Source organism: Stegodyphus dumicola, chromosome 6 (assembly GCF_044657685.1).
Source record: "Stegodyphus dumicola isolate Sdum_Otavi_A_Nest chromosome 6, ASM4465768v1".
NCBI classification, from domain to species: Eukaryota; Metazoa; Arthropoda; class Arachnida; order Araneae; family Eresidae; genus Stegodyphus; species Stegodyphus dumicola.
The window spans coordinates 167113724-167129041 of NC_140773.1; the positions used below are offsets into that span (position 1 = coordinate 167113724).

At 37.1% G+C, this 15318-nt stretch overlaps 1 protein-coding gene across 1 annotated transcript in view; it reads right to left on the reverse strand.

Moving 5' to 3' along the window:
• The window catches only part of LOC118183848 (116 kDa U5 small nuclear ribonucleoprotein component), a 104203-nt gene that overhangs the window by 60440 nt on the left and 28445 nt on the right, over nt 1-15318 (reverse strand). Inside the window, exon 9 of the mRNA XM_035353453.2 lies at nt 2713-2795. Within this exon, the coding sequence (XP_035209344.1) occupies nt 2713-2795 (83 nt within the window). The remainder of the gene's footprint in view (nt 1-2712; nt 2796-15318) is intronic.

Below are 15318 nucleotides of genomic sequence, written 5' to 3' on the forward strand. Positions count from 1 at the left end.
CATAAAAATTTGCCAATTGCATATGTCTTAATATACAGGCAATCCTGAAAGCATTACTATTATAACTATAATAGTTGTTTTCCCCACTGAAGATTGAGATTAGAATCTGCCCAATCTCAATTACAAAATGAGTTTTTTTGCAGACATTTTGCAGCTAAACAAAAGAAAGAAATCTATTTAATGATATTTTAAAATAAATTAAGGTATTTTATATTTATTTAGCAACATACATAAACAAAAATATATGCATTAAATTTCATGATAGTATGTCATCATACTGCTAGATTTAGTTTCAGATTTATGCCAGAGAAATTTGCCTGGAATTTGAAAGTATTATTAACTAATAATAAATAAATTTAGAGGAAAGAAGAACATTAAATGATATAAATAATAGTAAAATGAAGTTAATTACTTAAAAATTGAATTACAATAATCAATGCTATTTTGGGGAATATTAAACGTTAGCCTAGATGACTGATTACTAATTTTTTATTTTACTGCAAAATGAAAAATAAGGCATTTATTAAAATGAAAAAAAAAAAAAAAAAAGTTTAAAAGATTTTGTGGTAAAATCCTAGTCTTCGCTAGGGTCTTTGTACAATTTTGAAAACTGCCGCCAACACCAAAAAGACCGGTTTACTACCCAACACCTTCTTAAACAAAGACTAAGAGACAGAAAGAGGTAACTGTTGTTATTGCTCATCGTAACGTCGATAAATCCCATGTGTACCGTACATGGAGGTTAGAATAAAAAAATATGTATTGTTAAGATTAAAAAAACTTCTCTGCAACAGGAATGGCTCCATCCCAATGTAGAGGGAAACAGCTGCGTATGCGCGAAATATCTGCCGCCGAATCTGGCGAAGTTTGAAGATCAAGTTTATTAAGAGTACATGAAAGGAATATCATTTTAAATTTCCTTAAACTTTAAAGGAAAAGAAAATATTTTTGCGCGAGTAAATTAATTAATACATTAGCTATTTTGAGCAAAAAAATTACGAAAATCTGAGTATAAATTATCGCGAAAGTCAAAGAATGTTTCTTCTTAACACATGCTCCACAATTTCCTGTACATATCGCGGAGGGGGAAATTCTCGCCGTCAGGTTCTGTCGCCAAATTACTTGGCGAGTTTTTCTCTCCGCTTTCTAGCGGCACTCTAGCAAACTGATTACATTACGTCTATGGAACCTTTCTTTCTTTACATAGACATTCTTACTTTAGAACAGAGTACATAGGGGCTATTCTAGCCTCCATGGGACTGTATATTAGGATTAAACTGATTTTGTTGTACACAAGAAAAGGTATTTTTTTTAGTTCAACATAACCTGCACATGCTAGTCTTAGGATTCTCAAGGTTACCGGAAACTAAACTTGCTTTGCCTTTCTAAAAGACAATCTGATTGGAGCTACAAAAATTGGCTTTAGCCAGCTACCCGAATGACGCTCATTCAATACATAAGTCGCCAACAAAGCCATTGCTTCCAACATTGGGACAAAACTCGCTTTTGAGGGGACCGCCGTATGACATTTTTCAGATTTTGACTAAAATATTTAAATTCCCTGACTTTTTTGGTCAATTTTCGAATTCCCTGACTTTTTCCGGTTTTTTACATAGCGTGGCAAACCTGTACTAATGTTGTAATGTCACCAAATCCCATGTGTACCATACGTGGAGGTTAGAATAAAAAATTATGTATTGTTAAGATAAAAAAACTTTTCTGCAACAGGAATGGCGACATGGGAATGACACTGTGAAGGTACCGGAAGTTCAAAAATAAGGATTATGACATTCAAGAAGCAGAGCACTCTGGCCGGCCTACTGATGTTGATGAGCCTCGCATGTAAGAACATGTGGAAGAAGATCAGCGTGCAACCACTCGAGAGCTTATTAAGGAGTTAGACATTAGTGCTATGTCCAGTAATCATGCTTTGCATCACATAAACTTGACGTACAAGTTCAATCGCTGGATGCCACATGAGCTGACTCAAGCATATAAGGACAGACATGTTTGGGCCTGCACTAATATGATCGAATATCAATGCATGAACAAAATTCTGGACCAGATCATCACTTGTGATGAAAAGTGAGTTTACTTCATCGCAGGCCAAAGAGGGGGTTGGTCTGCACCTAAAGAGGCCATAGGCAACGTCGCAAAGTGCAATTTGGTACTCTTTCAAGCATTTAACCCACACACATATTGTTCCATTTATCACTTGTCAGTTCGCTATAACGTTGTTCGAAACGCTAGGACAAATCTTCAAATAAATGACCTCAAAAGATAAAAGCACTGCACATGTATCTTTTAGGTTTCTTTGTTAAAAATTGGATACATTATGGCAAATATACCTAAAATATAAAATAAGTAGCTAGTAATGATAGATGTATGTTATACACCAGTGTGCATCATATACAAGAAAATATGGTAATTTAATAGTAACCAGTTCTTTACGCCATTCTGATTTACTAAAGTTATCATTCAAACATTTTACTTTGGAATTTGAATGAAGCCTGTATTTTAAAACATATGGAATAGCAAATGATACTTTCTAAAAATTTAATTATAATTACAGCTAGACTATTTACAAATTGAAATAAATTTCAATTGTTATAAAAGTTCAGCATATTAAACAACTAGATATAACTGAATTTTATTTAGCTTATGTGGGCAGAACACTTATAATAAATAACTGGAATCAAATTTTTTACTTACTCCTTCAGCAGCATCAACAAATAAAATGACCCCATCGCAAAGCCTGATTGCTGCAGTTACTTCATCAGAAAAATTTACATGACCTATTTAAAGAAGTCACTAATATAAGTAAATGCAAAGTAATTGCTTTATACTACATAATATTTCTGATTAATACAACATACACAGTATAACCCGACTATTTGGCATTCAACTTACTAGAAAGCTGAAATAACTGGAAAATTCTGGACACTCCCCCCCCTGCAAATATGGTAAATGAAAGACTTGTACAGCCATTATAAAGTGAGCATAAGGACTCAACAGCATATATTTGAGTGGAAATAAGGGATAAGCATTCAACTTACTAGAAAGCTGAAATAGCTGCAAAATTCTGAACCCCCCCCCCAAATATGGCAAATGAAAGACTTGTAAAGCCATTATAAAGTGAGCATAAGGACACAACAGCATATATTTGATAAAGAAGGTTTAGTTAATTGCTATTTATCTTTATCCCCAATTGCATTTTGAAAAAAAAAAAAAAATGGCTAATATTTCAGACTTGCCTTCTACAAAGCAGTGTGCAGTGAAGTATTTTCAAAGTTTTAGGATCCTGGAATGAAGAAAAGAGTACACTAATGGCCACAATGTGTGACTTTATTTGAAAACAGATACATGCTGGCTATTCAGAGCAAAACTTATGATAAGCAATTTAATTTTTTTATATGCTACATTCATAATTTAAGTCTCCATAAGTTGAGCCTAACTACATAAAAATTATCCATTTTGTTGGAAAATATAGCTTATTTTTAAACCTTTTACTGCAGCATCTCTCCTCCTTGAAATGTTTATTTAATTTAGTTCTTATTTTAATGTAATATAGTAGTTACTTCTACTTCTTTTTCTTGCTGCCACTGTTTGCATTGAGAACGGACTGTTTCAACCTAATTGAGATGCAAAAACGAAACATGATGTTACGTCATCTGAAAAGCCGATTCGTGCCGATAGCTGATTGGTTGCCGTGAGATGACATCATTCCTACTTCTGCTATAAGTATCTCACGTCGCTCTGGCTCAACGCTTGACTTGGACTTGATCTGGAAAATGTCAATTATTCAGCAAATTGTGGATCGCTTTCATGCACTGACTTCCAGGAATGATAGCCTGACCCCCTATGAGCAAGTTGAATTGGCATTCCTGAACAGATTTATGGATATAATACATAACACGGAAAGAGATTTGGCCTCTCAATCTGAGTCTAACCATTCAAACGATGTGGATTCAAGCATGGAATGGATTACCCCCAGCCACAGTGTTAAATGGCCGCTCAGCCCTGAAAAGTCAGCCGAATTGGATTTGAAAAACAAATACCATGTGCTAACTCAGCTTCCTCCCGAAAAAGCTCATACCCATCGTACTGAACGGAGTACTCACTCAACTACCCAAGGCGATGTTGCAGTAAAAGGCAGGATGAAACCGAGGGCTGCAAAAGCTGATGATTCATCCAAAAAGCCGAATGAAATCTCCTCCACAAACCCATCTAAAGTAGCGACCAGTAGCCACGCTAAAGTGGCACCATCTAGTGAATCCTCCGAGAAGCCGGCTGCAAGTACGTCCCTGACGGAAAGCATGTTGTGGCCTATCGGAAATACAGATGAGGTCACGTGCCCGGCTGGGCAAATAAGTGATGCTCATGTATCTGAAGAATTTAAGTTTCCGAAAAGAAGTTCGAAGCTTCCGCCGATTGTCATTAAGGATTCAAACTGGAAATGGAAGGATATTACTGATCTATTGGATAACTCCGGCTACAGTGAATTTAATGCAAAGATGAATGCCGTAGATGAATTTGAAATCAAAGTCAATTCCAGTGAGACTTATCGTAACATCACGGACCTCCTTGGCGACAAAAAGATTAAATTTCATTCATATCAGCTTGCTGAAGACAAAAACATCAAAGTCGTCATTCGTAGCCTTCCGATTGACACCCCAGTTACGGATATCCAAGATGCTCTCATTGCAGAAGGATACGCTGTTAAAAAGGTTGTACAAATGTCTCGCCGAAAAGGTCCTGAAATTGCCCCCATGCCTCTATTTCTGATCTTGCTAGAAAGGAATGAGAAAACCAAGGACATTTTTAATAATCTAAAGTATCTTATGAGGCTAAAGATAACAGTTGAAAGATACAGAGGTAGACGCGGTATCACGCAGTGCTTCCGATGCCAAGACTTTTACCACGCTCAAAGTCAATGCCGTCACGCACCACGGTGTGTCAAATGTGGTCAGGGGCATGAGTCTCGTGACTGCACCAAGCCCAAGGATGTGCCACCAAAGTGCTGTCATTGCGGACTTCCTCATACTGCCAGTTTTAAAGGTTGTTCGTTCTACCCCAAGCCTCGCTCATCCTTTGTGCAAAAAGGCATATCATATGCAGATAGAGTAGTCAACAATAGTAATGCTACTCCCCCACAGATGGCGCCACAAGCAACCTTCCCACAACTCAGTGAGCTTCAAGCAAAGCTCGACGAAGCTAATGCGGTAATTCAAAAGCTCACAACAGCCATCTCTATGTTTGCTGATGTAGCGAAGGCACTTCCTACCGCCTCTATGATAGAGGACACAGTCAGGCCAGCTTCCCCCAACCATGGATAATCCCACCTCCCGGCAAAGTTCTCCTGTTAAGATCCTGCTCTGGAACGTGCAGAACGTTACCTCTAAGATACCGGAACTTTATGAATTTATCCAGCAAAATGACGTAGACATCTGCTTAATTACAGAAACCCATGCTAACCCTTCGCACTCCTTAAGGATAGCCAATTATTTCAGCTACCGTAGTGACAGACTCCACCACCGTGGTGGCGGAGTGCTCATTTATGTTAAAAGGACATTTGATTCATATCTGAAAAGTGCAGAAAATTGTGATGGAATGGAAAGTGTTAAAGTGATGGTGAATCTACCCAACATTGGGGATGTCACTTTCTGTGCGATGTATAACCGCCCTGGGAACAAGCTCAGTGCTGAAATTCTGGATAGACTTATTAACTCAGACTTCCCCACCTTTCTAGGTGGCGATTTAAACGCCAAGCATCTCGACAGGGGATGCCGCAACTCGAATTATAATGGACACATAGTGCATGATTTTGTGTGTAATTACCCTGTCTTTCTGCATGTGCCGGATGAGCCTACCTATAGGCCAAATATACTCAACCATTGGCCTGACATTCTGGATATTTTTATTACGACGTTCAATATTCCTATGGCTATTACGGTAACATATGACATGTCTTCTGATCATTTACCTGTGCTTGCTTACCTTGGAGTGGAAAATGCTAAGAACCTACCGCCAATTAAGCATACTGATTGGAATCTTTATCATAATACTTTGATGACCACTGATTTTAATTGTGACTCGTTACAAAGCACTACGGATATTGAACGTGCTATAACAGACTTTACTTCGTACCTGCATTCTGCTAAGTCCCTAGCTATGACTGAGGTTGAGCGTGTCAGACATGAGCACACGCTTCCTGCCAACATTCGCGAAATAATCTGCTTTTGAAATCATCTCCGAAAGGAATTTAATCTCACCTGGGATCCTGCTATCAAAACTCAAATTAACAGGCTTAATAGGAAGATCAAGCAAAAGATTCAGGACCATCCTTCTAGCTTATGGCAGGATAAGATGGAAAAGATCAACGACAAACCTGGCACCATCTGGTGTCATACAAGGACACTAAAACGCCCCTGCTCTACCAGAAAACCGCTTAAATGCGATAACGGATTTGCTTACTCTGATCAAGACAAAGCGGAACTTTTTGCAGAACACCTTTCTAAACAGTTCATTCCAAATTCCTTCCCCTCAGATCATAGTTCGGACATTCAAGTTCATTACCTTAATGATCAATGGCTGCACTCCCCTTCTACGGAACCTTCTATCAAACTAACCACACCGCACGAAGTGCAGAACATTATTAAGGGACTTAAATTAAAGAAAGCTCCAGGAAAGGACAAGATCACGAACCAGTTGCTGAAAAACATGCCTTTTAAGACCGTATGCAAATTAACAGGCATTCTCAATGCATGTTTGTATCAAAATTATTTCCCGCTTTTCTGGAAGCAAGCAAGCATCCTGATGATTCCTAAGCCAGGGAAAACACAGGATTACCCGGCAAACTTTAGACCCATCAGTCTGCTGTCCTCCATAAGCAAGATCCTGGAACGTATTATTTATCTCAGAATGCAAGGAAACTTGGACTTTCTCGTTGATCACCAGCACGGTTTCCGGAAAGGACTTTCGACTACAACGCAGTTAGTCAGGCTCACGGAGTTCATCGGCGCAGCTATGCACAACAGAATGAGTGTTGCTATCCTGATGCTAGACGTGGCAAAGGCTTTTGACCGCGTCTGGCATCCAGGGCTAATCTATAAGCTAATTCATCTCGGTTTCCCCAGAAATCTGATACACATTATCAAGTCCTTCCTTGAAAATAGAACTTACACCGTTGGAGTTGGAAATGCAACTTCATGTGTCAAAAATATTTATGCAGGTATTCCTCAAGGGTCAATTTTAGGCCCGCTTTTTTACATCATCTATACCAACGATTTCCCTTGCTTTTCCGAGGATACAAATGTTCTCGCAGCCAGCTACGCTGATGATACAGCGATAGCCACCAAGTCTCTAAACCCAGAGTATGCCTTGTCGAGAATTCAGGCCAAAATCCCTGCTATTGAGGGGTGGTGCAGTCGCTGGAAAACGTGCATTCAGCCAGAAAAGTCCAAGATTCTACTCATTCGAAATCGCAGACAGAGGAAACGGGTCAGAACTGAGGTTAAACTTTTTGGCAAAATCATCCCTACAGTTGATAAAGCTAATTACCTGGGAGTTACCCTTAACAAGAACTACAATTGGAAGGATCATATGCTTAGAGTAAGCGGAAAAGCACACGGGATCATTTTCAGGCTTTTTCCTCTCCTAAAGAATGAAAACCTCACCCTCAGACTGAAAAAGAGGATTTATGAAACTGTAATCCGACCCATTCTCATGTATGCTTCCACAGCCTGGGCAAACTACAAAGCAAACGAAATTAGCAAACTCCAAGTGATTCAAAATAAGGTGCTAAGAATCATCACAAAAGCTCCTTACTATGTTCAGAATAGGACTCTCCACTCCGACTTGAAAATAGATACTATTCAGGACTACCTCAGCAGAATAAACAACAACTTTTTTAATAATATTATCAATGTGAATCCCGCTAATTTCACGGACATTCTTATCTACGAAATCCTGGCTGAAGACAAAAACCTCCACCCATTTGCCACCCACCTCTTGAGTTCAGAATTCTAAGTTCCAGTTTTCTGGTTTTCAAGCAGCATCGATCGGGGTCAGTTTCTGGGAGGGTGACCTCCCATGTGACTGGCTCCGACGAATGAACAGTTAGTATTCGGGCTATCTTACACAGGTCATCTGAAGTTTCTTTCTCCGGCCCCTGCTTGGCGGATTCCATCCAAGATGTAGCAGTACAGGAGCAAAGTGCTTCTTTTCCTCTTTTTCTCTCTCCAGCACACTTCTACCTCCACGAGAGAAAATTTCTTTCAGGTTTCTACTCTGTCAGGCCCCACATGGGATCACATCAGGAACTGGCAAGAGCAGGACTTTAATTTCCTGCTGAAAGCCAGTATAACCGCAAAGTTTCAAGGCTCAACGCTTCTAGTTCCTGGTTTCCCGGCAAGTGAGAGAGCGGTTTCCAGCCCCTTCAAAAAGATGCATGCAGTCCGGTGAATAAAAATGCCTTGATTCCGGTTTGCGAGATGATGGTTCCAGAGGCTACCATTCGAGTGACTGCCGTGGGTGGCATCCATGTTCTTCAATGAAGGCGGAATTAAAAATACGTGAACGGCGATTCCTTGTGCAAACGGAGTTAGGCCGGTTTTAAGTGTTTTCAAGAACTTCATTTAAATTTTTCAGGTGTTTTTCTTGACCATTGATTATGGACTTATTGAATGGGTGGCCAGCTTTATTTTTAGGCCGCATAATTACTGTTTAGGACATTTTTATTTATATAGAATGCCAGTGTTTTGAAGACCAGGTAAAAATATTATTTGATGAATGTTGATTATATTATATTTTTCCTAATACTCTGATATTATTGACATTTATTTTTGTGTGTTTTTATTCTTTATTATATTGTTAATAAATTGGTTAAGTACAAAATCTTTTATTGTCTTCAATGTCTGCAAAACATATCTCAGGGAGCTTTCATTGCTACTACTGCTAAATGTTTAATTTCTTTAAACTTTAAACTTTGCTTTAGCATCATTTTGGTTATGGGCCACCAGCTCCTGAGTTATTTTTAGTGCAGACTTTTGAAGTTTAAAGTTAATTTAGGACTTAAGAGATTGGGGGGCGGTTTTTGTTAAAATTCAAATATGGCTACTGTTAGTGTCATGCATAATATTGCTAAACTTGATGCATGTAATTATTTTACATGGTCCAAAGATATGAAGTTTGTCTTGAATGAAAAAAATGCATGGCTTTTGGTCAAAGGTATTGAAAAATGTCCTGATTTAGATGATGTTAAGGGTATTACAAAAGAAATTATTGCCGACTATCAAAATAGAAGTTGATTAGCATTATCGTTAATTTATATGAATGTAAGCCCTGAATATAGAAATTTGATATGTGAAATTGATGACCCGGTAGTGGCATGGAATACGCTTGCCAAATATTTCCAGCCAGATTATCGGTCAAGACATATGTCCCTGTTTTCAGAGTTCTTAAATTGCAAAATTAAGCCATATGAAAGTATTAGTTTCTTTTCTTCTAGATTAAAACGCGTAACTGAACAGTTAGCTGATATTAATCAGGCTGTAAGAGACGTATATATATGTTTCCAGTTTCTTAGGTTCCTTCCAGATAAATTTGATCAAGTAGTTCAGAATATTTTGAGGTGGCCAGATGAAAAGTTCATTTTTAAAAATGTTGAACTTGAAATTCTAGCAGAGGAAACACGTCTTAATTTAAGAGAGATAGATAGGGAAAACTCCAATAAGACTATAGAAGTTCAAAGTACTCACTGTGAACCCAAATTTAAGCAGATTAAAGGGCTCAAGTGTTATAAATATGGCCGTCCAGGTCATATTCAAAAATACTGTAGAATGAGAGGTAACTTTTCCAGATCACCCTCACCTGCTTCTTCTGTTTCCTCAGCTGTATCTAGTAGTAATAAAACATCTTCTAAGTGTAAGAATAAACCCAAGTTGAGTAAAAGTAAAAATAATTCCCATGCACAGTCCCATTTTATAGCTCAAGCCAATGTTAACAATTTGGAAGAAAATGATGATAGTTGGATTTTTGATACGGCTGCATCTCATCATTTTTGTAAAAATCGTGAATTGTTTGATACTTTTTCTCCTGTGAAAAATGAGAATATGCTAGTAGCTATTGATGGGGTAACTTTTCCAATTCATGGGAAGGGTACTGTTAAAATGAAATTTGGGGATACAGTTATTTTGCTTAAAGATGTGTTATATTCACCTGAACTGAGACGAAATTTAATATCTGGACCTAGGGTGGATATCAATGGAGCAAGATTTTATGGTAAAAATGGGCAAATTAAAGTTACTGATGATGAGAATTCAACTTTGTACAAGGCTAAGTTGATAGGAAGTAACTATCATGTATTCCCGAAAATAATGAAAAAGGGGAGGGGGCAAATCTGTAAAATTTGAGGCATCCACAGTTCAGCATAATAATAGTGAATTATGGCATGGTCAGTTTGGTCATATAAATTATGATACTATTGTCAGGACTAGTAAGAGACATTCAGTTCGAGGTCTTCCTGTGTTAAAGCACTCACCTAATTTGTTTTGTGAACATTGCCAAATCAATAAGCAAAGACGAATCTCCTATAGACCTTTAGAAGGTATTCAAGTAAAGAGACCGCTTGAAAGGGTTTTCTCTGATGTATGGGGACCTATTAACATTCCAGGTAGGAATGGTGAACGTTATTTCGTTTCCTTTATTGACGAATATTCTCGTTACGTGGTAGTGTACCCCATTGTGGAGAAAAGTCAGGTGTTTGAAGTATTTGAAAGGCATATAGCACGTGCAGAAAGATCTTTGAACCTTAAGTTGAAATACTTTAGGACTGACAATGGGCGAGAATATGATAATGATCAATTCAGGTCATATTGTAATAAAAATGGTGTAAAGCACGAATTTACAGATGTCTACACTCCAGAACAGAATGGAGTTTGTGAGAGATTTAATCAGACAGCTCTAAATAATGTACTAAATAATAGAAGAACGTGCAATCTTGCACGATAGTGAAATGAGTTCCGAATTTTGGTCAGATGCAGTAATGTATTTTGCATATTCATTTAATAGAATTTGTCATAAGGGCCAAGACAGAACCCCATTTGAATTATACACTAAGCGGAAACCATCAGTACGTCATCTTAAGGCATTTGGAACGATTGCCTATGTGGGAATTCCAAAGGCTAAAAGAAATTCTAAACTTGATCCAAAGGCAACAAAGGGCCGATTGATTGGGTACAGTGTACGAACAAAAGGGTACAAGATTTGGTTGGAAAATGAGCAAAAGGTAGTAGAAACCCTAAATGCTACTTTTAAAGATTTAATTGGAATGCAGAAAAGTGGCAGTGGAGCTGCACTGGGCACCCTTCCTGATTTGGAATCTGAAGAAAGGGTAGAGTTCCAATCTACTGACACTCCAGTTGGCTATTTTCCTGAAATAGAGGAAAGAACCGATACCAATATACCTTCTTCTACAATTGGCACTGACACTCAATCTACATTGAGACAAGTAACTTGGCTTCGTAAACCTGTTCCAAGGCCAGACGGCACTCATACGGATGTGTATTATTTTGAGAGGGGGTCTAATCAAAGACTACGATCACCAAATGATGTAGAAAGGTATTGCACTGAACATAATATTCAGTATGATCCTACCTTGTTTGATTTCAAGGGAAGCAATACTTATAGTGGTGAAATCGACCCAACTGGTACTCCTTCAACGTCGTATATCCGAGATAGCTGACTAGATGTTTCAATTCCAAACACTTATAACCAGGCAATGAAATCTGCAGAAAACCTTAAATGGATAGAGGCAATGGAAGAGGAAATGGCCAACATGCGAAAGCATAAGGTATGGCATCTTGTTCCACTTCCTAAAGACAAGACTCCACTAGGTTGCAGGTGGATTTTCAACATTAAACGTGACGAATTTGGAAACGTTCGTTTTAAAGCTCGTTTAGTGGCTCAGGGTTATCGGCAAATTAAATACGATACCTATGATGAAACCTACTCTCCTGTAGTCAACTTTTCAGTAATAAGGCTCTTTTTCTCCCTTTTAGTTGCACACCTTGGATGGGCAAATATACAATGTGACGTGAAAAGTGCCTATCTCTATGCTCCTTTATCAGAGGAAATTTACATGTCCCAACCTCAGGGTTTTGTGGAGCGAGATAAAGAAACTTTTGTGTGTCGCTTAGATAGAGCCTTATATGGTTTGCATCAGAGTGGGCAATTATGGTACTACGAGTTGGATAGAACACTATGTAACCTAGGGTTTATCAAGTTAGAGTGGTGTAATTGTGTCTATCGTTTTAAAGATTTTGTCATTCTGTTGATTTATGTTGATGATATAGTTGTGTTTGGGAAAAGTGAAGTTCAGGCCAAAAGGATATTAAAAGTCCTGAGTTCACATCTTGATTTGAAAATTTTAGGTAAAACAAGAAAGCTTCTGGGTGTGGAGTTTGAATATGAGAAAAATAGTGTTTTAATTCATCAGCAATTATATACAGAAGACATAGTTGATCGATTTAAGTCTTTTAAAATACAAATTACTTCCCTTCCAATAGTTAAAGGTGTGAAATACTCAAAGTCTCAAAGTCCCAGTACACAAGAAGAAACGACTGAAATGATGAATTATCCTTATAGAAATGTTTTGGGATGTCTCTCGTTTCTTTGCAGTCGTACTCGTCCGGATATAGTTTATGCTGTTAATATATTTTCTCAGTTCCAAAGCAATCCTGGTAAGTTTCACTGGGAAGGATTACTTAAACTTTTAGGGTACGTTTCCAATACCAGACAGCACAAACTCAAGCTGGTATGCAAGGAACTGAAGCTCAGTATATATTCAGATTCGGATTTTGCTTCAAGCAGGGATGATATGGTTTCTATTGGTGGACAAATAGCTTTGTTGGGAGAATCACCTGTATCTTGGCGTACATTTAAAGAAAGGGGAGTGAGTTTATCTACTATGGAGGCTGAATTTATCTCCATGACTGAATCAGCAAAAGAATTAGTTTGGTTTAAAAACATTTTGGATGAATGCATTCAGTTTAAGATTGCAAGTAACTATGTTTCGAGGCCAATATTGTTTGCTGATAACATGGCTGCTATATGTTTTACAAAATCACCCATTGAAAACTCAAGGACAAAACATATAGATGTGAAACTATTTTTCATTCGTAATCTATTGAACAGGGAAATTTTTGATTTAAAATATGTTCCAAGTAAAGATAATCTGGCTGATCCCATGACAAAACCGCTGACTAAGCATAACCTGGTAAGATTTTGTGGAACAATTTTCTTATGAAATTTGTTTTTGTGTGTATTTAAATTAAGAGTTTTGTTTATTTGAAACTAATATGTTATAAGTCATATTATGATGGATATTAGGTAAATGTAAAATTGTAGTGTAGAATGTTGTATGAGTGACCAGGGCCCTGGGTAAAAGTACTGAGTGTGTGATCATATATATGTCTTTGTATTGTTCTGTAACATGTTGGACTTTCTTGCTACAGTAAAATTTTTTTGAATAATGGGATAAGATTTTCCCAAAGAAAAATTTTCTTAAAAATTTCTGAATGAAATTGTGATATTTATTTATTCTTGTTTTGAATTTTGTAAAGATACTGGCATTCGGTTTTTATTTCAGGTCGGAGATGATGATGTGGGGGGCATTTGTTGGAAAATATAGCTTATTTTTAAACCTTTTACTGCATCATCTCTCCTCCTTGAAATGTTTATTTAATTTAGTCCTTATTTTAATGTAATATAGTAGTTACTTCTACTTCTTTTTCTTGCTGCCACTGTTTGCATTGAGAACGGACTGTTTCAACCTAATTGAGATGCAAAAACGAAACATGATGTTACGTCATCTGAAAAGCCGATTCGTGCCGATAGCTGATTGGTTGCCGTGAGATGACGTCAATCCTACTTCTGCTATAAGTATCTCGCATCGCTCTGGCTCAACGCTTCTAGTTCCTGGTTTCCCGGCAAGTGAGAGAGCGGTTTCCAGCCCCTTCAAAAGGATGCATGCAGTCCGGTGAATAAAAATGCCTTGATTCCGGTTTGCGAGATGATGGTTCCAGAATAAAGTTCTTTGGTTCCAGAGGCTACCATTCGAGTGACTGCCGTGGGTGGCATCCATGTTCTTCAATGAAGGCGGAATTAAAAATACGTGAACGGCGATTCCTTGTGCAAACGGAGTTAGGCCGGTTTTAAGTGTTTTCAAGAACTTCATTTAAATTTTTCAGGTGTTTTTCTTGACCATTGATTATGGACTTATTGCATGGGTAGCCAGCTTTATTTTTAGGCCGCATAATTACTGTTTAGGACATTTTTATTTATATAGAATGCCAGTGTTTTGAAGACCAGGTAAAAATATTATTTGATGAATGATGATTATATTATATTTTTCCTAATACTCTGATATTATTGACATTTATTTTTGTGTGTTTTTATTCTTTATTATATTGTTAATAAATTGGTTAAGTACAAAATCTTTTATTGTCTTCAATGTCTGCACAACATATCTCAGGGAGCTTTCATTGCTACTACTGCTAAATGTTTAATTTCTTTAAACTTTAAACTTTGCTTTAGCATCACGTTTCCTTAAGCTTTTACAAAAATGATTGGTGCAACATCTTTGTTAACTTTTATTGGTTGATAACATTTCTTAAGTGGAGATGATTTACTTTATACATTCAAAGTCTATGAAATGAATTGGCTTTTTTTAATGTCTGAAATGCACCCCCTCCAAACTTACATAATTTTAAATGCAAGCTTTTGATATCAAAGTTGATGATTACACAATGATTGTTTTTATAATTTTAGACTGGAAATTTTTTCCATTCATTTGGCTTTTTTACCATGAAATTGTACTTTTTATACTCAACTATTGGGATTTTTCACATATCTGGTATTTCCTAGGCTCTCTCCATAGTCGAGCTTTTACTGTACTTGATAAAATTCAAATTACTGTTAAAATTTTATTCCCATTATATATTTACAACTTGATGTTAGATTACGCAAAAATTCAACTAATTAGTCACAAACTGTACTGTCAAAATATGAACTTGAAAATACAAATTTTTTAATACATTTCTTTAGACTCACTTTCACATCACATGAATCACTTACCAAACATTACTTTGCTCCAAAATAGAAAATGTTGACAACTATTTTTTGAGAGCTTAGATTTAATCATTTACCCAGAAAGTACTCGCAAGCATGAGAAAAGCAATTTGAAAATATCATTAACTATCAGTACAGACATTGACTAAAAAAATTGGAATATTTATATTTAAGTACGATGACATGGGC